Source organism: Branchiostoma floridae, chromosome 6 (genome assembly GCF_000003815.2).
Source record: "Branchiostoma floridae strain S238N-H82 chromosome 6, Bfl_VNyyK, whole genome shotgun sequence".
Lineage (NCBI taxonomy): Eukaryota > Metazoa > Chordata > Leptocardii > Amphioxiformes > Branchiostomatidae > Branchiostoma > Branchiostoma floridae.
The window spans coordinates 8579450-8604875 of NC_049984.1; the positions used below are offsets into that span (position 1 = coordinate 8579450).

Here is a 25426-nt window from a genome sequence, read left to right on the forward strand (position 1 = left end):
CCCAAGCTTGGTTCCACTTTCGCGTTACAAAACCACAGCATGTTGAGTACCATATATGACAGGAACTTTAGACGGTACTGAATTGCCCACTAATAATCCATGATGGCAATGCAGTCTAGAACGGACGGAAGATGTACACGAAAGGTTTCGCTTCTTGCGAAACTAACGTTAACGACGATAGTCATAGTACAAATGGAATACGTCTATTTTCCATCACCAAAATTGAATAGCCGTTTTAGATGGTTAGGTCCCAACATCCGGTTCACGAGCGAAAGAAAGATGTTTGTTTCAGTGGCCGTTTTACTTGACGACTATTTGGACAAACTAATTGTGAAAAGGATATCCTCTGCCTGTTCCTTGTCTAGGATGTTGTCGGCATACTCGATGAGAATATCCATCTCTTCGTAGAAGTCAGCGTCAAAGTTGGCAAACCCGCAAGACTCGCACGTTTTAAACACCCCATCTGTGGAGCGAAATGTGGACTTTATTATAGTCTGTGGACTGTACATCACAACAGGCAGTGAGAGAATTCCAATCAGCGGTTCAACAAGTGACAGCGTGGTTGTAAGGTCGTCAAATCAATGGATTTTAATGGTGTGGGCACGGCGGGGCTATGGAATCGCAAGCTGATAAGAGCGCAAGTGAGGACGGCATGACCATGGGTGTGTACAGGGCGGTTTGGTTATAGCGAATTTTTGTGGCTTTACCGCCACTTTTCCGTCATTGCGGACACGCGGACATAACGTGTTATACCTCAGATGAAAGACAAACTACAGTACATAGACTACCTGCATTCGGAGCTACCCCTTCGGAGCAGTCGGGACACTTAACGCACCGCATCAGCCGATCCTGCAAAGGAAACGAAGATTCTAGACTATCTGAAATACCTATATCATAAAAGGGGTGAATATGAAGTCAATAAAGATGTCATTCAGACAAATCTTCGCGAAATCGCGTCCTATGTTTACAAGGCTGTACGTGTATAGATATTATAACAGAACGTAATATTAATCCGCGGAGGCAGGACTCATGTATCTATCAATTATCAGTGGGAAAGTCATCTATCAACATTGAACAGCTGCAGACACGTCATGATATTGATCCTTGGCTTGCATGGTACCTCAGTTGCACTGTGTTATCAGGTATGTACAGAGAGTTACCGTAGTTAAGTTACAATAGAATTAATCGTGCTTTCTGTTGGATGTATGGTAAATGTTGTATCATAATTTTATCCATTGCATACAACTTCCGATTTCACAACATGAACATCGTCCTTATATCTGCAAGCATAAACTTATACGATACGTTTTGCCGAAGTGCTTGTACATACACGTTCTGTGTTCCGACAGTCTGCACACTGGCAGAGGAAGTGGTAGGTTTTGAGAAGCTTCTCTTGTCTCTTCGCGGTGGGCAGCAGGGGCGGAATGTAGCCATGGAATATCTAAGAAACATGAAACATTGTTCCAGGACCGTCATTGTTTCGATAATAGTGTTGCTTTCATTACTTTGTTGTAACTATTCGAAATTCACATTCTCTTACGCAGAGCCTCTTCCACGACCAGTACAACATACTTTGTGGAGGTTCTGCTAGACCGGGCTGAGGTTTCCACCATATTGTTATATGTGGGCGCAGCCTCTAACAAGCAAGCTGACAGCCAATCAGTGAACTGGCTTCAAACAAAGAAAGTATTTAGGCGACACTTTAATCAGCTGGTAGTTGGTTACAAAAGTGAAAAAACTTAGTCCAATCTATTATTTAAACACCACAATATACATTGTATCTAAGATTCATTCTATTGTCGACTCCCAGTGGTGAGATAGTGGAGATAAAACTTCAGGTGCCTGCGTGCATTCTCACCTGTTCTCCAGGCCGGATGAATTCATTAGCCCGGATCTGTATCTGCGGTCCGTAGAACATGCCGATACAGTTGGATTTGCAGCTGTGGTTGATCATGGAGGCCCTGGACACACAACGAAAACAGACTGAACGACCTGGTCCAAGGTAACAAAACAATTATTTTTCATTGTAACTCATGAAAGTTGACACTTTTTACCTTCGTGAAAAATGAAGGGACAATTTGTTTGTGTCTGTTTCCGTTTCCAGATAATTGTGATCAGCATAACTTAAGAAGGGTTAGATGGATTGTTATTACCATATTTCTTATGTGGCTAGGTCTTTGTAAGACAAAGGTCATGGTCAATTATGGACCTGCAGACGGTTTACGTTCTGCCTTGGTACTGCAATAGAACTTCCCGTATTGTGTATGTGCGTTTTGTCCTGGACATGCTAAGATATTGTTGTGTACTTGGAAATATGAACATCTACAGAAGAACTAGTACTTACTGTGGATATACTCCAATCCCTATTGAGCACATGTTCTCGTCCAGGATCGCAAAGCTGTTTGACGCGATCTGGTAGAAGGAATACACAGAGCGCAATCGTATTGTGTAATATTATATTCGTAGACAAAATGTTTACAGAGAGACGAAAAACAGAGAAAAGTCTGTATGTCTGTATAACGTCTCACTGATATATATAGGTAATCAATTGAATGGAGAAGTCGAAGTCAGGGGTTTGGCTTTGGTCCAATGTTGTAGACAGGTAGGTTGACTCATGACTACAGCCATGTACAGCCACACAGGTCGTTAGGGATACCCATTTAGAGCGTGTTTCATACAGCGTTATTCTTCTTATAAGCGCTTCGCCAAGACATCATTCTTTCATACTGTAGCTGGTTGGTTATGCTTCTTTGAGTTTGAGATGACAACATTATCTACAAAACCAAGGGAATATTGACAGTTCATGCATACAAAACGCTTTAAGACTTTCTGTAGAGTTGACTCACTTTGCCGTAGATCTCCTCCATAAAGGCCCGATCTGGTAATGCTTCTTTCTCCATGTGCTGAGACAGGCACTCCATTTTAGAGTCGAGGCTCGTGATTCCTTCCTCACAATTCTTTAATGTCTCGACATCTATGAACGTTGTAAGGACATTGGAAATATAATTATGTACTATGAGACATATACTATCAAACATGGATATGGCAACGAACTATATGTTATATGTTTACTAAAATGTTTTGCCATTCGGTTAGTGGTAAAGATCCTAACCCCCATTGTACATAGTGTCGGTGGTGTGGGAGGGTTTGCCAAGACCTTCATTTGTGCACTTATACACTGCTAAACCGGACCGAGGTTTCCACGTTTGTGGGCGTGGCATTAAGTCAATCGGAGAATCGACTCAAACCTGAAGAAAGTATTGGGGCAATTCTCTGATTGGCAAACAGATAAACAACGTTTGTGGAACTTCCCAGGTATATTGTATAAGTTGGGGCGGGTTCTTGGTATACGTAGGTGAATAGGATCCACTTACTCGAGACCAGACTGCTCAGTGGCCCCAGTGCCCCCATGTCCGTCTTTCTAGCATGCTGAAAGTGAAAATGAATTTAGAATAAGTATGAACATGAAATGGCTAAGTCTCAGCACAACTATTCAAATATTCTAGAGAGTAATGTGTTACATGATCATACGACTGGGGAGGGACTGGGGCTTCAATGACAAGCTCTTCTCGTTTCTTTTGTGACATGAAGTCACATTCCTACTTGTTTAGTAGAGTTAAGTACCATATAATTTTGCATTCGCATATACATGTATAAGGCATGATGATAGACTCTATGCTGTTTGTAGTTCGAAAGGTTGTGTCGCGTAGAAGATATCGTATTCAACGGATGAAATTCTGATGAGCGTTGACCAAACAGCCAACAGACACCATGATGGATTCTACTGTAACCACTAGGAAAACAACTCCAGTACATGTCCTCAACTAGGACATTATGCTGATTATAGGTAACGAGGACCTAGTTATCGTTGACAATTGACTTGATTATTGACAAATGCCAACAATTCACCAGCCAGATTGATGGTCAGGAGTACCGCACATTGCACAGTTGACAGTGCACAGTATATTGCAGTTATCAAAGCAAATGATTTCTGTTACCATTTTATACAGGATCCGGCCCATGACTCGCAGGTGTTCAGGCAGGTTCATCAGACGGCTGTACCCGCGACACTCGGGAGTGTGGTGGAACTTGGCTGTTTTCTGAAAGGACAGACGGTTATAAGGATGGAACCAATCCTAACTGTCCATCACAATTAGCAGTTCAACCAACATAACTGCAATTATAGCATGGCAATTAGCAATATGACCAATGAAAGAGTGGCTATACATGTACATACGTGGAATACTTGTTACCTTTATCATATACTTGAGAATCAACTAAATGATTTTAATCATTTACGACTGAAAGCATGGACTCAATTAAAATTGAGTCCATGCTTTCAGTCGTTTTTTTTTGCAAAGACTTTTTTCAAGAAAATGTAAAGAAGTAGACTGACAGCGATAAACACAAAATAACGCGAAATACAATAAACTACATAAAAACCGAGACAAGTTCGAAATACAACTAGAGATCATAAGTTGATGTTTAGTATAGAGTTTTTAAATCAAAGTTCCTTAATTTCCCCGATGCTTCTCCAGCTTCTGTCTTTTGGTAGAGGAACATAAACTCAAAGTGTAAATGTTTAAAACTTCTAGATCTAAAATGAATACTCGTTTGTATGTTTGTTTGATCATTTCTTGGCCTTGGTTGCGGCCATATCTTCGGCAAGGACATTATATACCGAGGAAGACCCACTAAACTGCCCATTGTAATTTATATACCTCCCAAGCACACGACAGATACCTTGCACTCCTCGTTGCAATATTTAGCTGTCCGGCAGGCGTCACAACTGACAGAAGTTTCTAGTCTGTTGGCAAAAAAGCAAAAGGCAACATACATGTGACTCCATAGAGCATGACATGACAAAGCATTGTAGAAAAAGGAGACTTTTTCCTCATTTATAACATTAAAGAATGACACAAATTGCATGCAAGAAATACTGCAATACACTACAAAGGAGAGCTTTTATGTAGACATAACGTGCGGACAACATGTTCATTCGATTTATAAGCTGCATGTATTATTTCTCAGTTCAAACAGTATACCAAAAGATTTTTATACTGCCTATCGGTTTTGGCTTCTCGAATGTTGACATGCATAAATCGCATCGAGATGTTCCACTCTTGTTATATTCCGGCGCGGTCACATTTGTCGAAGGCCGTCATTCCGTTCGATTTGATGTCATAAAATTATTGACCAGGCTGTAACAGAACTAGTCCCTGACAATATTGATATAACATTTTCCGTTGCATGTAGAGAGCTGCATTTTGCAGGACGCACGCATGTACGGTTATCCGTAAAGTTTGCAACCGCACTAAGATCGTACGACGTCATGACTGAGCTCTAATACAGAACAAATGACTAACCTTTTCAAACAGTAGTGACATCGAGTGCGCAGCAACTCCCCGTCAGTCAATGTATAAGAGTACGGCTCCTCCTTCACAATCAGTGTCCCCGGTTCGATCCCCGAGGAACCCTTCTTATTGCACCGAATCCCCCGGCCCTGGCCGATTTCACAGAAGAGCTCGCCCTGTATCCTCGCCATGTTTGAAGCACAACTGTGCTACAAGAGAGCTCGGACCAGAAATAGTAAGAGGGACAGCGTGTGGGCTACTGACAGTTGTTTCCAGAAATATCCTGCCCTCTGTTCGCAGCGCCGGGCCATCTTCCACTCTTCGCATGTCAAACGTGCCATCGGAGAAACTAAAGAGCGCCCTTCCATCATGGCCTGGTAACCATACCCCATGGGCACCATTAGGCCTACGTCACATTTCCAAACCGGCCGGGGCCCGTCGGGCAGCTTTCGGGAACGAAAAGAATGCTATAAAAGACACCAAACTACACAATAAGTAAAGATAATAGTCATGGGCATTTTTTGTGTATATTTTTACGTATAACGTTACATTTATATCTTTCGTTTTCACAAACAGTCCAGCCGCGGGCCCATGTTTGGAAATGTGGCGTTAGCCTAACCATACTCCAAGGGCAACTTTAGGGGTGTTTCACCGATCCAAGCATATTGCAGGTATGATTAGATAAAGGGGCAGATTCCAGGTATACCATGATCAGTTTGGCCAGGCAACCAGAGAGTGCTTGTCTCATCAATGCTCCCCTACACTACAAAGCACTTGCCCTTTTCTATATAGCCTATCTTTCTAAACGGCCTTTCTAATAACATGTCGTGAGCGAAGAAACTGAACTCACATTAACATTCCCCGGCTTACACCAACGAACAAGGCGGGCGGGCAACACTGTCAGCACCGTACTACCGTAGTGATATCAGGAGCTCACGCTGGTATGGTTACCTGGGGCTATGGCGAGTTCTATCCGTACGAGGCCATGCTATTATAGTCAATCATTGTCTGTACTACTGACAGAAATTACAGTAAGAAAAAACGGTTAAATATGTCACTAATTCAAAAAGATCGTCTGCAAATGTCGTTCATATGCGTAAAGGATGAGATTGTTACTATGGTAAGACCATATATAGGAACTCTTGTCCTCCTCTGTGCACGTGACCCAAAGCGGGCTCCCATATATACTGTACTTGTCCAAGTGAAGTGTCCAAATGAAATTTCCAGTTTTAAAAGAATACTAATCATTTTCTGACCATCTGCACCATTTTGCCAATTGCGATTTATTAACAAATCATTCGATAAATTGATCCGATCGGTGCCTAGTTGTTGTGAATGGCGCAGTCAAGTGAGATACCCGCTTTGCGTTTGCAGGGACATTGGAGTCCTTGACGGAGATGGTATGCTGACAATCACAGGCAGAATCAAGGTAAGTCACACTGATTATCATGTGAAAAGCTCAAATATGTAATGAAAACTTAATATTTTGGAGACGATGTCTCATAAAATCGTTTTTCTACATCGTTATTTTTTATTACCGTTTGTATGTTATGGTTCCTTTGCAGGATATGATAATAAAAGACGTGAGCAACGTTCCTCCTTCCTTTGTGGAGCAAGTTCTACTGCAGCACCCAAAAGTCTTGGATGTAAAGGTAAGAGTCAGTTTAAAAGAGAGGCCAAATTCAACTTTTTTACGTCCATGAAAAATGAATGCACAGTTGTGTGTTTGTTTATGTGTGTGTGTCTGTGTTTCTGCATATTTGTGATCAGAAAAAAATCAACAATCTCCTGGATGGATTCTGATAATATTTGGTATTTGGGGAGGTATTGGCAAGACAAAGATCAGGTTGACTTTCAGCCACCTCGTGGCTATCCATGATACTGCAGCAGAGCTTCCAACTTCTGCATCTTTTGTCCTGGTCCTGGACATGCTATGCTACTACTTTGGCGACGCCTCGGCGGCTAGACTAACAAAATATTATTGCTGTTCTTGCTATTCTGATCAAACTCAACTTCTAATCAAACGCAACTTCGGAACGTTGATATTGAGAAGTTATCTATTGAAATTTGTTTCTTTTAACTTGGCCTGATATGATGTACCTTCTTTCGCCAGGTTGTTGGTGTACCGGATCCCGCTTTTGTGGAGGAGATCTGTGCTTGCATCATGTCAGTATATACTTCAAATATTTTAGTATTTGCTATATCCCAAACTAATCTTGTATCTTTGATATTTCTTTTATACCATCGAGATGTGTCAAAGTTTGCCATGATAAATTCTAGGTCATTGTTATAAAACGGTTTTCAACCAACGATATGAATCTGTATGGTTAACTCCACGGAAATGGAGGTATAGTTTTCGGTGAATGTACCAATTCGCGTATCCCCAGCAATCGCCTAAGAACCTCTCGGTGTATTGTGATGATATTTACGTGGGTAAACACAAAGCTCAAGGTCAAATTTGGGCCCTCTGGCGACTGACATTGGTACTGAATAGAACTTTCTGTTTCTACATCTTTTTTCCTGACATGCCATGGTCTGATTTGATTTGATTTGCAGATTGAAGCATGACCAAAAGCTGGACGTGGAGGAGATGAAGAAGTTTTCAACAAATAACGGGGTAATGTCAATGATCTTACTTTTAAATGTCTAGCCTGAAAGCAGTTAATCTATAAAATACTATAAAGTTACGGTTCTGCTAACATCTTTTCCTAGAAATCTACGTTTTATACAGATATGTTGACATGCCATAAATACAGTTGACTATATCTCAGTACTTGTACTAGTGTTAATGTTACTTCTTGTACTAATGTTAATGTTACTGTTGACACACTTTGGGCTACTTTGGATACTTCATACAGAACCAGGTAGTAGCTAGTCTTCCTTGAGTACAAAAGAACAACATACAATTATTTCATGATACACAACAGTTGTCAAGGCTATTTGCAAACTATATCAAAATTGACTGACTTATATGGAGATGATTTAAAATCTCCTGCCTAAACCAGTCCAAAATCTTATGATAGCAACATATCATACCGGTATCACATTATTTAGCTCTATCCCCATAAATCCTAATGATATTCTGCACACAGTCACAGTGACTACTACTTGTGATTTATTCTCTACAAACTCTGTTACAGTTGGTTGGAAACCTAACCCCTGGTTACTTCGTCATCATGGACAGTTTCCCGAAGACCCCAACTGGACGAAAGGTATCAGATCTTCAAACGTATTACACCATCGCTTTAGTTTAGTCTCTGTGGTAGCTATGCTGAAATCGATCCACTCCACTCATTCGCTCACTCGGTGGTTTTATTCGATGGTTATAGCAAAGAACCAGGCGTTATGGCACCATATACACCTCCGGGCGCGGGCCATTCAGCACTCAGATTACGAATTCCCAAAACGAATGGACATGTTGTGGGTTATGATATCAATGAACTTGCTTTATATGGGACCTGGTGATAACTTTTAGGAACCTTTAGGCAATCCCAAAAAAGTGGAAAAGTCGGCCCATTTTCAGTAAATCTCTGAGCTGTCTTGAGTACACTGTGAATAAGACACAGTATAAGACGCCAATTGACTCGAGCAATTTCCTGTAACCTTTCTGGGACACCTTTATTCGACCCTCACCTCACCTCACCTAGTCCCATCCAAATTCGACCAACTAATGTACAAGACATGTATTGGATTCAAATGCGGACACACAAGACTACAAACAAACACACTAGCTGGTTGCAATACAGTTTTCACACTAGATTTACAAACAAACTACAATTCTCTTTAAACAGATCGACAGGAAGCAGATAAGAGCTATTGCCATGGAGAGGCTGGGACTGAAGGAGAACGCAGAGTGAGAGATGACGTCATCACACCTCTGGTCTCCCTCACGAGACAAAAATCGCGAGGCATGCGGAGATCAATCTTACTGTTGCTATTCAAGATGATAAGATACCTATAGCTATCAAATACTGCTTACTTCGTTTAAGGTTACAAGAACTAATATTGGATGGTTTTATGGACCGTGAGTATTGTTAACGCGACAAGTTTTTTTTCACAATCATATTTTTTTTTAATCTGACAACATGTCAACAATTTGTGAATTGTCGTCTGCTAATAATAGCCAGGAATTATATATAACGTTATACGACTGGATACCAGGCTATGAAATTTAGACACTTCATAATCTTATGCAGGCTCTCCTGTTACAATTCTACTTGATTGATGTCAAATACTAGTATTGATGTGTCCAGACGTCGACTATAAAGTATTCACACTTCCAATCGTTTGTCGGAAGTTTGTTGTAATGGTTACAATATACCACGGAAGAGATTGGGTCAGAATCGGATACTTACATCGTGGATATCAATTTTTGCGACAGTGTCATCCTGTGATACCGTACATATACGCCAGGTGACGCTGCTGGAAGTTAAAAATTATCATATACAAATATACAATTATCATAATGATATAATGTTAACTTTGATTGGATTGGATCTACTTGACAAAACTTGACAAAACTTCTCTGATTGGACAGACACTGTCATGTGATCAAATAAACAGACCATTAGCGAGCGTCATATGACGAATCATCCCGCCATTTTTGACTTCTTCTTCCGTTCAGAAGGTTTTCGTCAAACCTTGGTCAAAGCAACTAGCGCACTGCAAGGAAGTTTAATACTTGCTCTCTGGAGATACCGTTAAAGCATGTCTCTGCGATCCTCGCAACCTACAATCGACAAGTATTGCGAGCGGGCGTCAAATCTTGTCCCGACAAGAAGCACTTCTCCTGAGAATGAACTGTCCTGGGTTTCTGCAAGGCCGCAGGCTGGCAGCGATTTAACTCCTGAGTCAGCTGTAAAGAGGGTAAGGTCACTTTCACAGCGTCGCGGATTGGGCCGTTCTGTCACTGATGGTGCCAGTAACACACCCGCAAACGTGACAGCGCTAGCCTCATCCACGTCCGATGGCGCCACGACGACCTCTTCACCGTTTGTCCCCTCGGTCACCCCATCGAACCGCAGGGCAGCAGGGTCATCACGATCGCCGTCCAAACCCCACAAAGCAGGTGGACCGAGAGGCCTCGGCACATCTGAGCCATGTCGTAAACGGAAAAGCGAGAGTTTGGTGGAAAGTGGCGGCAATATTCTGCAGGTAAAGTGTGTGTGTGTTTAATCTCGCCACGCCAAGAACTAGAAGGGAATTCCCGCTTAGAAAAGGGACTTCCCCTCTGGATTTTCTGGAATGTATATTTCTATCAAGGAGTGTTTCCATGGATGCCATCCTCATCCTTTGGGCATCAATGCGATCATGCTAAAAATTGCCGTCATCATTCACGAAGGTTGTTCAACAAATGACAGAAATAAAAAGAACGTGGTAATATGTGACAGTGTTTATCAAACAATAGTAAGCTAAGGAATTCTTTATCTTTGTTTTTGTGTTTTCACATGTTTGTCTTTGACTTTGGAAGTCTTCCATCAGGACTTGAAAATTCAGCTTTGTTTAATACTGAATGAAAGTGATACACATAAAAAATGCAAAAGAAAACAACATGACTATCCACTTTTTCGAGTTGTTTTTCAGCTCATGTTGTAACTTCTTAAAATTGTAAAGTTTATGTCAGAAACAGACAAAAAGTGATGCATGCATGGTCATCATTATGATCAATTCAGTGTGGTCTTAGAAAAGTGACAAATGACGTTATCAAATGCAGTGTCCTGAAGTAATTCTGTTTTAAAAGAGATTGAATTGTATTTGACTTGACCTATTTGCCATCTTTTCTAGTGTTTAAAACAATGCACCATTTGTTCCTTCCTAGGAAGTGGCAAACAAAAAACACAAAACAAAAAAACCATTAACCTCAACCCAGGTCCAAGAGGAAAATGAACAACAAAGCAAGGGTATGTTTGCTTATTTATGCTTTATAGTTTGTTTGTGTAACCACTGTAACACACAAGTTTTGTACATTACCATGTAAGATTAGAAGAAATTCTCATGTATGAGTGTAGCAAGGTGGTTTGCCACCTGCTTTGCCTGGAAAAACAGGAAACTGTCAATCTCTTGCTAATCCCCTACCTGTCAACAAAGCTCGTTGACAGGTATACGACGATTCTGTGTTCTTTTCATGTTGAAACAACAAAGTATTTCACACCTATATTTTATGAGTTTACATCATGTATCCCACAGAGGATGGCACAAATCCATCTAGCACAATAGTGGGATTTTTTTGCCGGAATTTTTCAGTTGGTCCAGATAGTTGATGCAAGGAACTGTTCTCAGGGTATGCTTTCATACCGAGGTCAACTGAGATAGCACAGAAAGGAAACCACTCCAGACCCCTGCGATATACATGTGTCTAGTAATAAGTCCTGGCAACTGTAACCACCTTTCAGTTCAGCCCCTGGCTGTGAATAGTGAGTAGTCAGCCCACCCAGTAACAATATCAATGTTTTCTTTTCAATGTCCACAGAGGTCATGTTTCGGCTGAAGGTTGCAGAGATGGGGCTAAAAGAAGTCTTTGAAATTAGAGCACCGCAAAACCAGCCCATCCTAGATGCTCTTCAGGCTGATGCAAGACTGGAGAAAATCAAGAAGAAGATCCCTAAAATTTACCTCCATCCCGATGGCAAGACTACCGTCAAGGGGATACCAAACATTGGCAGCCCCTGCAGTGTGATAGAAGGTGGAAGGTTCGAGGCAAGATTTGGAAAAGATCAGAACTGTAACATGTATAGTGATGACGAGCTGAAATGCAGTGAAAGGTATAAGATATACTTAGATGTTAGAAATCGAAAGAACAAAACCAAGTGGCTGACCAGGAGAAACCCAAACTCGTTCGATTTTCCGATCTTGGTCGACTGCCTTCCCAATGACACACTTTTAACAGCTTTGCTCAGAGATGTGAGGATTGACAACGAAAGGGTAAGGTATACTAAACTCATCTGCAAAGATAGTGCTGGGGAGATAAACATTAAACTCACAGATAAGTCTTCCTTTCATCATGACAGTGTTTTCACTTGTCATGTGCTTAAAACCTCACAAGTCAGTGACCAAGAATGGGGGAAAGGTTGTGCAGGACAATATGACAGAATTTATCAGACTACTGGTATGTCAGACAGTAAAAAGATAAGTACTGAGATTGAGAACATAGATCCACAGGTAGAAATAGCCATGTCAGGTACTGACAGTAGTGGGAGTCTGCAGAAAGACAAGGTAACCCTAGAGGTAAAGAAGATCATACATGGGAGCCAGACTCAAGTAGCCGAGCTCCTGAAGGTAGACTTTGAGCAGAAAGAGTCAAGCAATGCAGAAAGGAAACGTAAGAGGAAATTGGATCAGTTTGCAGAGCCTTATAGACAGGATTTTTACAATGCCAACAAGGGGATCAGTGTCTTATTGGTTGAGAAGCTTGGCAAGTTAGCTCGCTCTGTTGGTGTTCTTGTTAAAAATGGCAATCCTTATGGTACATGCTTCAGACTTGGCTCCAAGTACGTAATGACTAACAGCCATGTCACAGAAATGGCTGAAATGGCAGGCATCTGCAGTAATGCCTTTGTATTCTTAAACTACAAGAAGTCGAGGGATTTCGACAAACAGCCATCAGAGGATTTGTTGGAATTCAAAGTTCTACGTGTCGTTTGTAGCAGTCAGGTTGGTGATCTAGATTACAGTCTGTTAGAACTGGACATTCCTGATGACCAGGCAGAAAGGCTTCCAATAGGTGTAGGGCATAAGATAGTCAAGCAAGCTCAACAGAATACAACTGTGACAATCATCGGACATCCTGGTGGTAGGCCCAAAAAGGTAGACCCTAGCTGTCCCGTGGTGGGTCCAAATCACAGAATCACAGTTTATCTGAAGTTCCACCCAGAACTTTGGGATGATTATGCCATGGTGTACGACGCAAAAAGAAATAACTACATGTCTGGGTTTGGTTCGGGTGCCTCTGGGTCACCAGGGTTTGATGAAGATGGGAACCTAGTAGTTATGCACGCATGTGGGTACCATTTGTACGATCGGTCTAAGACTGAGGTTGAACAAGGAGTCAGAATGACGGCCATAAGGGATGATCTCAAACAGCATCTGCCAGCTGACTTGTGGGACGACTTATTCCTTCCCCCAACAGAGAGCATGGAAGTTGATTAAGGATATTATTGGTAATTTACCAATGAATACAAAAATGGGAAACTTGTATTGCATTGTGGTTACACCCATGGGGTGCATCATAGTGATAGGGTCGAAGTTTTGTTTTTTTGCTGATCTTAGGGCAAATTTTTTTGTTTGTTCTGGGGACAGGATTATACTTATACTACTATTACTAGTTATAGTGTCTCCTCTTCAAATTTACAAATTCAATGGTTCTTGTTCATTTGCCAAATAGTAGAAGATAGCAGTCAGTTATCAAGGTCATCACCAAACCTTCACAAAACAATTTGATACCACAAAAGTCAAAACAGAAAAAGTTGAAGCCTTCTTGACACCAAGTGCCTTTTAACTTACTAGTACATGTATGTTTTGAACGATGTATCTTTTGGAATAGGAGTTTTCATTTTCTTCCGTCTTTTAATGCAACTTCACAATTGTATCTTTTACTGACTTTTATCATGTTTCTGTTCATTACCCACATCTGCCTCTCTCTATCACATGGGCAGATAAATAGTACAGGGGGGTGTTATTACATCAACTAGTTTAGAGCTTAATATGCAAGCAAACATGCTTCAAATATGAAGCATAAAAGTCCATATTTGTTTTAGAAATAGTGTAGAAGCTGTATTGCATAGTTGTTTATATATACTGTTTATATATATATATATATATATATATATATATATATATATATATATATATATATATATATATATATATGTGTGTGTGTATGTGTATGTTAGGTCACACTTATTCATTGTGTTGGTTCTCATATGCAAAAGAATAAGGCTGAGCTGGAAGACTGAAAGTTCAATAGTGTTTGAGGGGCAAGTCTGTACCTAATGGTGCAGTCAGTCAGTCTCTGGGATTGAATATACTCAAGATATGAACTTCCTCCCAATCCTATCTTTTCATATGTCCTCTAAGTCTTACTAAAAATTTGCTTACAAGTAAAAAAGTCTGAGAACAATTATGATAGCAAATAAATTGGTCTGGCCTTAGTCCATATCTACTGCCACTGATTTGTTTTGATGTGTAATTTATTCACTTAGTTTACAACAATGTGCATCTGCATAATAAGTACAACAGTTAAAAGTACAGATCTGTCATGCATTATAAGAGGGTAAATAAATGGTGCATTAGAACCCAGGGTGAGGCTGTATGTATGGTTTTTTTCTGATGATGCACTTTTATACTTTAAGTGTCAGAGTCAATTGGTGTACATCCGTCAATGGACAAGGATTGTCAGGTTTACTCGAAGGAAGCCTGTGTGATACAACTTTGGAGCCTGTGTGATACGGAAAGTTATCACACGGTCTGGAACACCTGTATCGAACGTTTTCGCGGCCCATGTATGACATAAACCAAGGTACGCAGGCAGATTATTTCAAGTTCAACTCATGATGTAGCAAGAGTGTGATCAAGAAAAGGGAGACCTTTTTCTTGTTTGCTACTGTTAGAAAATATAATTAATAAATAGTTTGCTGAGGAAAAGGACACAATAGACAAAACGGGAAAAATGTTCAGTGACAAAATCTAACTTTATTAAGGTGCGGGCCTTTGTGCAGAAACACAGTTACTAACAAATCATAGCGTCTATTTCTATTTTCCATAAATTCAGATATTCCAAAATTATACAATTACCTCACCATATCTATGTACAAATTTTACACCATCAGACTGAGCAATTATAGTACAGAAATGATCAACCATAGCCTCAATATCATGTTAACTGAAGCACTATCAATATACCACATACAAAACCTAATAACAGATTGTGCGAGCAAAAGTTTTCTGGACATTAAATTATATACAGAGTACGTTTGATTCTTTTCCATCTTAGACAAGCAGACAGCTTTTGTTGAATGATGTGCTCAGTATAATGTAATGTTCCTCTTACTTTGAGTTGTAAGTACATTGTACATGTACTTGCTTGTTTAATTTTCATCACAGTATGGCACTCATAAGCCTCAAAAGCAATTCATATTTGCGACGTTATTGGAATAGTATTAAGAATAGATGAGAAAGGATGGTGGGGAAAAGGAATTCTTTGCATAAAAATAACAAATATACAGTAAAGCCATTAAAAAACTGCTTGAGACGTAGTCAACATCTATCAACATGACCTTAAAATCCTGGTCTATTCTGGTTCACAATTTCTGAATATAAAAGGGTGCAAGAACAACGCAATACAATACACAGCACAAGTGCAGTATTTAGATACACTGTTAAGAATATAACATATTCCACAATCCTGACATCACATATCTTACATTGAATTATCATCACAGTATCTAGACAAGCTGTTTCTAAATTTATCTACCTCCCCTGACAGACAGTAATAAAGTGTAATTAAGAAGGCTTTATGTAAAATGTTTAGAGACAATGACTTCCATATACTCTCAACTGTAATTCTCAACTTTGGCACCTGAGACATACTCAGAAATGTTTGTGGATTTAACTAACTTTTGTTAAAAAGAATTCTTGTTTTTTACATTTCAATCTCATACACATTATCAGGAATCAGCAAAATACAAATTGTGTAAAATTACAGCAGCATGAAGTGTAATGGTTATTGAAATTAATATTGGCTATAGAGGTGTTTTATTAGTAATGTTACATGTTCTACCAGCAATGTTACAAATATTGTGGTTCTCAGAAACATACATAGATGAAGCAGTTGATTCCTTACATAAACGATGTATAGAAAGATGTTTAATGTATTGCACAGAGAAGAAAGGTACTTCATAACCATCCCATTTTTTTACTATTACATTTTGATTTTTTGTTGTATCAGAAGTGTACACTCTCCATGGACTGAGACATTACACTGGATAGACATTTCATATTCTCCAGTGGAAAACTCCAATAAAGTTTTGTGAACTTAAGTTTTATACATTCTCCTATGCAGAGCCTAGGCTACACTTTTGTGGGTACAGCCAATCAAAGAATCGTCTTTAGGTAAAACCTATTCTCTGATTGGCTGATATCCTGGTTAAGCACAGCCTTTCCAGGCTATATTACAGCTGTGGGCAAGGCTTTGCATAGGAGAATAGTTTCCTACTGATTCCAAGATCTACCAGGACTGCTACATTGCTGTAGCTGTACTTACAGAATTGCACATCAAGGCCCTTAATTATCTTTGTTTTTTTGGTCCTCTCCTGTAATTTCTTACTCACTTTATACAATAATTTTCCTCGTCCATAACTTGCCATCTACTTTAAAGATCTCCCCCAAATTGACAAAAATATCTAATAAAACACTCTTCATTTTCTTCATGAACCGATTCCTTATCCTTTGTATAAAAATGTTATTAATAATGAATTCTTCAGTAGTGCAAGATATATATTTATATATAGTACATAAATTGACAGATATTACAAGAGGGTAAGACAGTAGTGTACATTGAAACCCAACACAGCAGGAATGATCTCATGATCTGATGATCATTCCAAAACCTGTGTCTCTATAAAGCTCACAGGTAAACTATAGGATCCCTTCACAGTAAAAGACTAGATCATCTTCTAGCAGAACTTCTACTGGTCAGGCCTGTAGAAGATTGATGACAAACACCTCTTCATCAGCAGAATTGAGAACATCTTTATCCTTTTGATTCATGTTTCTATACTAACATGGACCAACTATTGCTACACTGAGAACTGTCTGTTACCATAGCGTTGGACATTGTGATGATGGGTTTCCATAGTGACAAAGCATCAACAGTTCCTATTGGTCTGATATTCATAGTGACAAGGAATCATGAGCTCCTCTTGGTAGTTCTGGAAATGGGAAAGATCTCCAGTGAGGGTTGTATGGCCCATTCAGCCCCTGACAGTTAGAGATTGTGTAACACTCCGCAGCAGCTCTACTGGATGACGCAAGCCTTACTGCCTGCACCGCTGTTGATGGACCCATTGCTGCCATTCTGGGCCCCACCTGCTTCTTGTGACTTATTTTGAGCCTGAATTACCTGGAAAAAGATACATAACAGTAAACTTACTTTGTAAAGAATAAAGCCTTCTGTTAGACCACAGCAAAATCCTATCAGTTGCTGTATTTCAAATGCTGTAAGCTTTTACTTGAATAGCTACTATTTCTGGGTAAAATTATTTTGAAAGAAAGTGAAATTGTAACATTAATGTTTTTACAAAATGTCTATGCTTTGTGGTAAAAATTCATTGGAATTTGATGCACAAAATGTAGTTCACTCTTGTGTTCCATGAGTGACATTTAGGAGGGGGTAAAGTGGTGGATATATTTCATTTGGCAGCATTTTTGTAAACAACTGCAATGTTGGTACCTGTCAGCTGTTTAACTTTTGAATATAGGAACTACATTTACAAATAATATTTGAATTCTCCTTCAATCATAGGTTTGCAGACTTTGTATGGTTGCCATGTTTGCTTAAAGATATTTTCTGATGAAAGGATATCAGCCTCACAAGGTTGACAAAAGAGGATAGACATACTTAACATGTAGCACAACTTGACTACAACTAATTGTTATAGAACAAGATCACACAAAACTAAACAAAACGTTTGTTTCTAATTAGGTAAATGGACTATAAATGGATTATAGCTATCTACAAAACTTCAAGACAAAAGGGATTTTGCTGTCAACAAATTAGAGACAGTCAACAATCTGTGGTAGTTATGAAAAACATTAGTTTCATAATCAGTTTTTATGTCTAAATCATACTGTGAAGTGATGTACAGAATGATATGAATTCCTGAGTGCGGGCATGTGCTTTTCATCAACATGATGTTTGCAGGAGAAACACCTTCAATTTTGAAACAACACTGGTACAAGAGAAATGGTATCATGAGTGCAAATCACTGTTGTTGACATTCGTGTTTTGCCATATGCTGTCCATGGTGCTGAAATGTAATTGTTCTGTCACTCTTGATAGTAAATCATTATTGCATTAAACTCTGATAATTATTGAATGGCGAATTTGCGGACAAACATGCAAGTTAAGGCTGTTACAGTTTGATGAGTATGTCATTGACTGATTGCAATTGATTAGGCATAACATTAGTTATGTAATATTATTGTATTCGATTACGCATAGTTTCTCTCACATGCAGTTCTATTGTGGTAGGATTAAGATTGCTGATCTGGTATGACAAAAATAGATTTCGTTTTTGAAAATTAGAACAAAAATGTTTGTAGTTGATTTCTTTAATCCAAAGCAGTGATATTGGGGATGCATGATTTTGTATAGTAAGTTGTGTTCTTGCATGGCCTTGATATTTGTGCACACCTTGATACCTGTGAGAATTAAAAGCAATGGTGACATTTCGTGTTGCTGATCCAAAGCAATAAAGTGTGAAGGTTAATGTGAGGATTCAGCAGCAATTCTTGACTTGCAGGTGAAGGCGAGAAGCTGACTGTTTATCCAGTGGTGCTAATACCCCCCTCACATTAGGCGAAAATCGATCGGAAGACGAGTCTAAATTAAGAGGAGGCATGACCCTACTGCCAACGAAGAAATGGCAGAGTTCCCCCCTTCCCGTCAGGGTCATGCCTCCTCGTAATTTAGAGCTCGCAGACTCGTCGTCCGATCGATTTTCGCCTAATGTGAGGAGGGTATTAAGCATTCACACAAGTGTCATGAAATTCAAGCAATCTTATGAAAAGTGCACAAATCGCTAAGTGAAATTGTACAATTTCATTGAAACTGCAGTCAACCTCTGCATTGGGAGAAGATTTGTTTCATAGTATTTCTACCAAAAATGTCTCAATGAAACGTTTGCATGAAAATACTATATTTTCCATTAGATTCATACATTTTGCATGATGCTTCCTACATTTTTCATAAAATTCATATGAATTTCATAAAATTTCTGCAAATGCTTAAGCACTTGTTATGACCACATTTTTCCTTACTCTCGTGCCGTTATCAAGTGTTAATTTTACTGAAATGAGATTTTTGAATAGCAAAAAGCTGGTAAAGCTGTGAAGCAGACATGTGAAGTTGAAAGCTTACTAGTAGTACCTTAACTTGCAAATAATGCAATGAACTACATCTACTGTGAACACTGCCTTCAGAAACTCCTGCTCCTACATACTACAGTACATGATTCTTACTATCACTGGTCCAAGAGAAACAATGACTAAGACAAAGACACTAGCTTTATATTTTAGATGTCATGCACAACAACCCATGATTTTGACTCTCTCCAAATGTAAGAAGTGATGGTAGGGACAGGATAAGATTGACAAGCAAACCAATTTTATCAAACTGTGTTAAAGTTGAAGAAGACTAATAGTATGTATTACTACATAAAGAAGTGACAGTGAAAAAAGTAATCTTGAACTTAATGAACAGTTGAGCTCTTCTTCCACTGGTCATGACATAGAAGACAGACACTATGCACAGTACACCCCAGTATTTACAGGTTCGTTGTACCTGTAAAATTCCCCTAGCTCTTTTTCACATGCACAATGACCAGTGTACAATTATAATGTCCTGTCCTAAGGACTGCAACCCTGTCCAGTAGCTTGCATGTTGGGTGGGTGAACCCGCTGGGATTCGAACTAACGACTTCTTGATCCAGAGGCATGGTCAGTATCCACTGTGCTACACACACTACTGTGGCTAGTTAGTAAAAAAATAATTGGTTTGCTTGTCCTTGATGTTTTGAAAGGATGTATGTATGGTGACAGACAACTAAATGAAGTCAGGGAAGATGGGGGTGGGATTACAATTGAAATGGAAGATGGGGTATTCGAACAGATAAGTGATGGAGATTCGGTGTATTTTAACTTCCAGCAAAAGTCAAATTGTCCAGACAGATGTTGGTTTTTTTAAATAGGACCTGGTCACAATTGGAACAAAAATGAAAACTGCAGAACTTGTATGGGGTGTGTTTTCAATTAAAATAAAATGGGGCATGTCAATTAAGGTGAAGAATATAAATCAAATTATTATTTTTTTTTTAGTGAAGCAGGCCTCAGTGTAGTGACATATTTCTAAGTATGTGTTGAATGTAAGTTCTGTATGAACAGTTGTTGTACAATATACAGGGCAGCGAACTACTGAACAATTCCAAGAAGTTTTTAAGACTAAGATAAAAGTATGGGACTTTTAGGCCTAATTTTACCATCATTGTTATTACAATTACTTGGGGGGGGGGGGGGGGGCAGCACTATGTTTGGACATCTCTATGTTCCAACAGCCCTAGGGTTAGGGTTAGGTTTGTGGGGATTGGAAAATAGGTTGCGTCAAAACATAGTAACAACATAGGGCTTGAGCTGATAGCAAATAGTAAAGAGTGTTACACATTCTCAGTCCATTGTAAGTAATGGAAAATGTCCACAAAAAAACTAAAAGGCTTTTCAGGGACATTGTTATTACAAAGATACAAACATTGCTTTTAGTAACAATCCATCTGCCATAAATGTTACACACATATTACATACAGTTATTCAGAACAATTCGGTTACATTTAATAGGCACCATTATTCACCGCACACCTTGTTGATTAATACCTTTAAAAGTCACCAAGCTATGCCCCACTGAACATTTCTAAAATTGAAATGCTCTACAATATTATATGCCATTAAGATGATTGCAATATTGCTTTGGACCTATACCTTTAGTTAGCAATCTTTGTTTTCAAATGGGTGATTTACAATTTGTTTTGACATAGATATAAAATGTTACAGAAAAATGATGATTTTCTTCAAAACTCACCATTGTAAAAGACATAGGTCCAATTTAAGGTTTTATACCTAGCTAAATTGGCATTTTGACCTTGCATTGTTTTCTCAGTAATGAATTAAGACAGATTGAAGCCATGACCAATATTGTCAGATGGGCATGAAAGAACTCTAAATCTGATCTTTTTGGGGCCATAGGGATGCATCCGTATGCCCCCCCCCCCAAAAAAAATCAAAATTAGGATTCTTTCATGCCCATCTATCAATATTTGTTACGACTTCAATCTTTCTTAATTCATTAAAGATTAAACAATAGAAGGTCAAATGCCAATTTAGCCAGGTAGGAACCTTAAGGAAACATGGCAGAATTTGCACCTTGCAATAACTTTTCAGCCCATTGGTATATAAGAGAGATTGGGTTGATGTATGCATGCAAAAAAAAAAGAATAGTCACCAGTAGAAAATACCAAAAGTGCAGGGAAATGCAAATAGAGGTGTGTTGAAATAAACAAAATATAGAGATACAAAGAGGCTGGCAAATGAGAGGATTTGATAGCGAAAGAAATCAGATAAAGCAGAGACTAACATGGCTACTGAAACATATAGCCTTACATTTGGAGAGTCAGAACTGCCAGTGCCCAAACCACCATTCCTTTTTGCCCTGGGGCTGTTGTTGGCAATGTGGATTTGCTCCTTAGCATTTGGGTCCAACTCAAAGCTGTACACACTAACAAGATCATCCTGAGGGGGGTGAAAATGTTACACAGGTGAGCATGGCGTGGCTATGCTAAATCACATTGACTACGAACAACGAAACACGACATCGAAAGCTGCTCCTTCCACGAACACAGACACCTGCTTGACAAGGATTACGGCACAGCAAGCTGCAAAACAAGGTGAGTGCAGGTGCACTGGTTGACAAGAGGCCATTCAAAACAATCACAGCTACCACCGCACGACACATTAAGCACGTGCCATAGGTCGGACACACAGGAACATTTCTTTGCTGATGATGCACTTGACTTGTTTTGCAAATGCAACCATGCTCATGCACATGCCCACACTCAAGTATTATGGACCAGTCTTTTTCCAGCACAGGACGAGATCGTGGCAAGCTTTATCAGAATTCTTTGACAGGGTCTTCAATCATATGAAACTTATAGGTACTGAGATTGTATATTAGAATTTTTGCAAAGCTTCCAATCAGTCCTGTGCTGAACAAAGACCAAGCCTTGTGAAATGTGTGAACATGAACGTCAACATGTATGCACACGTCGGTAAAGAAATGCAGACAGGTTAATGTTATATGGCAGAACCAAAAACACAGGTGAAGCAAACATGAAGATGAACATGTATATGTTGATTAGTGAGACTTGTTACACGGGTTGTCCTTACATTTGCACCACTACCATCGGAAGACTGTTTTGCTCTCAGCATTTTCTGTCCTTTCAACATCTGAAAAAGATAGGAGCCGAGCACACATTACAGAGAAAGATTATGTGCACTGGAAATTCTCTACAGCAAAAAAACAAACAGTTACTACATGTACAAACATGCTACTTTTGTTTTCTAAGGATTGCAAAAGGGTGCTTATAGTGGGAAAAAGTGGTCAACAGCCCACACCAGATGTTAGCAACTGCTGATGCACATGCTGGTTAGTGCAAGCTTTCATAGAAGCTACCTGAAATGACTCCAACCACCATAAAACCCATGACACCAATCTTTGGGCAGAAATTATTAGGCACTGGTTTGTTTTGTTGATGTCGAGATAAACAGAGGAAACGTACGCAACTTAAAGATGTAACAAGAAAGCTCGTCTAGAAGAAAAAAAATTAAAGCAGTACACCTGCTTTAAGATCATTATGGCATTCCAAGAGGGATGAATTTAAGTGTAAGTCTCTGTCCCTTTTAAGATAGAGTGTTGCCTGATATTTGGGTGCACACCCATCAACAGCAGATGATCATTGAAACATCATTTAACTTAATGTCCTTCAGCACATATAAACATATCATATTCAAAATATATTCTAAACAACTAGTTTACATCTTAACATGTGTCCAGTGCCAACCATTAGACCAGTAGACCAAACCAGACTATCCATCACAATTTGAATGAATGAATGATAGTGATGAGGTAGTGCCTGTATGTCCATAAAATACTCATTTTTTAATGTTTTTGTTTTGCATTCCTACATTTTGACAGAAGTGGGCTGCTATGATCAGTCTATTTGATTTGTTTTTAATGAAACTATAGTATCAACAACAAAATGTCATCATTCCAAGCACTTCCCATTGTTCCGTAGAATGAAACCTCTAGCCTGGAATCCAGCCTTGTTAACTTTTATCCACTCTTGAAGATCGATTTCCCGCCAACGAAGAAGCGACCCTTGGGAGAGGACTAATGCTAATAAGGCTGGAGTGGATCCGAGGCTGTGATAATCGTACATGTACATTACCAGTTCATGTAACACTAGACTATGACCCTCCACTGCAGACCTACCGTGTTGAGAATCTCCACTCTGGTTTTCAGCTTGTTGCCCGAGCTGTTGGCCACGGCAGACACGTGTCGCCAGAAGGGCTCAAACTGCTGTTCTTCCGCCGGCTTACTCTTCCACTCTGAACACAGGTCCTGCAGTAATTCATGAAAAATGCTGTAATTCTCAGATAGATGTGTTTTCTTGGTGTCTTTTTTTAAAGTTAGCTAAACACCAGTTTTGTACAGTAAGTAGAAGCTGAATAAGGCTGGATTATAAGTTTTGATTCACTCACATCAGGATCAATTCCAACACTTAACACTTATTAAGTGATATATATAGTAGGATCTTAAATGTGTTTGAGGAGAGCATGTACTTGAGACTTGAGGTGCTAAAGCAACTCTGAGGTACAGTATAGTAGTTTATATCTATAACGGTGCATGACAACATTACTGTAACAGTGATGCCATTGATTTCCCATAATCCACACAGTACCTGTATTCTCTTCTCCTTCTTCTCCAGTCTCTCAAACTTCTTCCTCAGCACGTCCAGCTCGTTTCGCAGCTTGCTCTCCTCCGAGGCCTCGCTGATGGTCTGGCGGCGCTGCATGCCCGGGGTCTGCAGCTGTTCCATCTGACGTAACTCCTGGATTGATGTGAGAGAAAAATACATTCAGTAAAATTCAATAAGGACTTTCTTATAATAGTTTAAGAGTGTGCATCTTTTCACTTGTCATCATTCCACTACAGTACAACTGTACAAGTTTTCTATCACATCAACTCTCAAAATTCTACCGGACGCCATGCACAATACTGCTATTTGAGAAAAAAAAACATGAATCTTAAGTTATTTAAAGGGATGTACTACCAATGCAGCTATAGTTATATTAGCATGTCATAACAAAAAAACCTGGTTTCTAACCTTTGTTGTCATCTTCATGAGTCTGTTGTCATTAACAGAGTCCTCCTGTACTCCATACAGCTGGAATGTGATGCAGCCGTGCTCAAAGTACCCAAGCTGATCCTGTAAGATAACACTTGGGTGAATAAAAGTAGCCAGTGCCCTAACTCTGCCTTTTTCTTGATTTCACCCTGACAGCTATGCATATTTGACAACACACGAAGAGGCAAAACTTATCTTTGCCATGGGACTTGACATGCTTGTAATCAACAGTTCGAAAGGGGCATTGTCCAATTTTTGGGTTTGATTCCTAGTATTCCTGCATGGCTAGATGTTAATGAGAACTTTTGGGAAATGCATGTAACACAACATTCCTCACTCCATCCAGGTGTAAAATGGATGTGACTTCAGTTTAGGAGGTAAAGGTTGGTGGAAGGAGAGGGATGGGCTACCTCTTCCAATAACATGCATTTGCCCTGACGTGAGTTTACAACCCACTGCCCCTACTGCATCAAAGGCTTTATAGTTCAAGGTCTGTAAGTCAAAGTCTACCCTGACTGACCTCATTGACAGCAGGATAGGTGATGATCCTGTGGTGTTTGAACTCAGGAGACAGGGTAGCCTTGATGACAGGTGTGCTGGTGAAATCATCATCCTGGTACACCTTGTACTTGACATGCAGACCCTTGGAGTACTTGGCTTTGTTCACTTCTGCACTTTTGATGGTCACCTGTGTGGGGGGGTATAAATATCACAATTTTATTGAGCAGCAAGCTGTTTTTATTGCCTTAAGCATGCTGGTGATTTAATTTCTGTCAGTCCTATAGGAAACTTGATTTGCGAGTCCAAATAATCTCACTATGTCCAAATAATCTCATAATGCCACTA

The 25426-nt window shown here is 39.5% G+C and overlaps 4 protein-coding genes across 10 annotated transcripts in view; 2 read left to right on the forward strand and 2 right to left on the reverse strand.

Annotated features, from left to right (window-relative positions):
- Positions 1-311: 311 nt before the first annotated feature.
- LOC118417594 (N-lysine methyltransferase SMYD2-like) lies at positions 312-5749 on the reverse strand. Its single transcript, XM_035823190.1, has 10 exons — positions 5367-5749; positions 4744-4807; positions 3999-4100; positions 3375-3429; positions 2847-2974; positions 2345-2412; positions 1859-1961; positions 1331-1441; positions 754-849; positions 312-494 (listed from the first exon to the last, which is right to left on the reverse strand). The coding sequence occupies exons 1-10, from the start codon at positions 5543-5545 to the stop codon at positions 312-314; spliced, it is 1089 nt and encodes a 362-aa protein (XP_035679083.1). The 5' UTR covers positions 5546-5749.
- An 802-nt stretch (positions 5750-6551) lies between these two features.
- Positions 6552-10504, forward strand: LOC118418550 (medium-chain acyl-CoA ligase ACSF2, mitochondrial-like). Its single transcript, XM_035824545.1, has 6 exons — positions 6552-6783; positions 6920-7006; positions 7468-7520; positions 7911-7971; positions 8495-8566; positions 9146-10504. The coding sequence occupies exons 1-6, from the start codon at positions 6757-6759 to the stop codon at positions 9209-9211; spliced, it is 366 nt and encodes a 121-aa protein (XP_035680438.1). The 5' UTR covers positions 6552-6756; the 3' UTR covers positions 9212-10504.
- Positions 10505-10976: 472 nt separating this feature from the next.
- LOC118418474 lies at positions 10977-13659 on the forward strand. Its single transcript, XM_035824416.1, has 2 exons — positions 10977-11254; positions 11824-13659. The coding sequence occupies exon 2, from the start codon at positions 11829-11831 to the stop codon at positions 13497-13499; it is 1671 nt and encodes a 556-aa protein (XP_035680309.1). The 5' UTR covers positions 10977-11254; positions 11824-11828; the 3' UTR covers positions 13500-13659.
- A 1362-nt stretch (positions 13660-15021) lies between these two features.
- Positions 15022-25426, reverse strand: part of LOC118418452 (kinesin-like protein KIF28P) — a 57219-nt gene continuing 46814 nt past the window's right edge. For 4 of the 7 annotated variants that reach the window (XM_035824366.1, XM_035824367.1, XM_035824370.1 and 1 more), the window contains 7 exons: positions 25101-25268; positions 24560-24661; positions 24134-24283; positions 23665-23793; positions 22560-22619; positions 21777-21905; positions 15022-17469 (listed from right to left, as the gene is read on the reverse strand). In XM_035824366.1, the coding sequence (XP_035680259.1) occupies positions 17365-17469; positions 21777-21905; positions 22560-22619; positions 23665-23793; positions 24134-24283; positions 24560-24661; positions 25101-25268 (843 nt within the window). In that variant the 3' untranslated portion in view covers positions 15022-17364. The remainder of the gene's footprint in view (positions 17470-21776; positions 21906-22559; positions 22620-23664; positions 23794-24133; positions 24284-24559; positions 24662-25100; positions 25269-25426) is intronic. The other 3 variants (XM_035824369.1, XM_035824372.1, XM_035824373.1) reach the window with 3 other exon arrangements.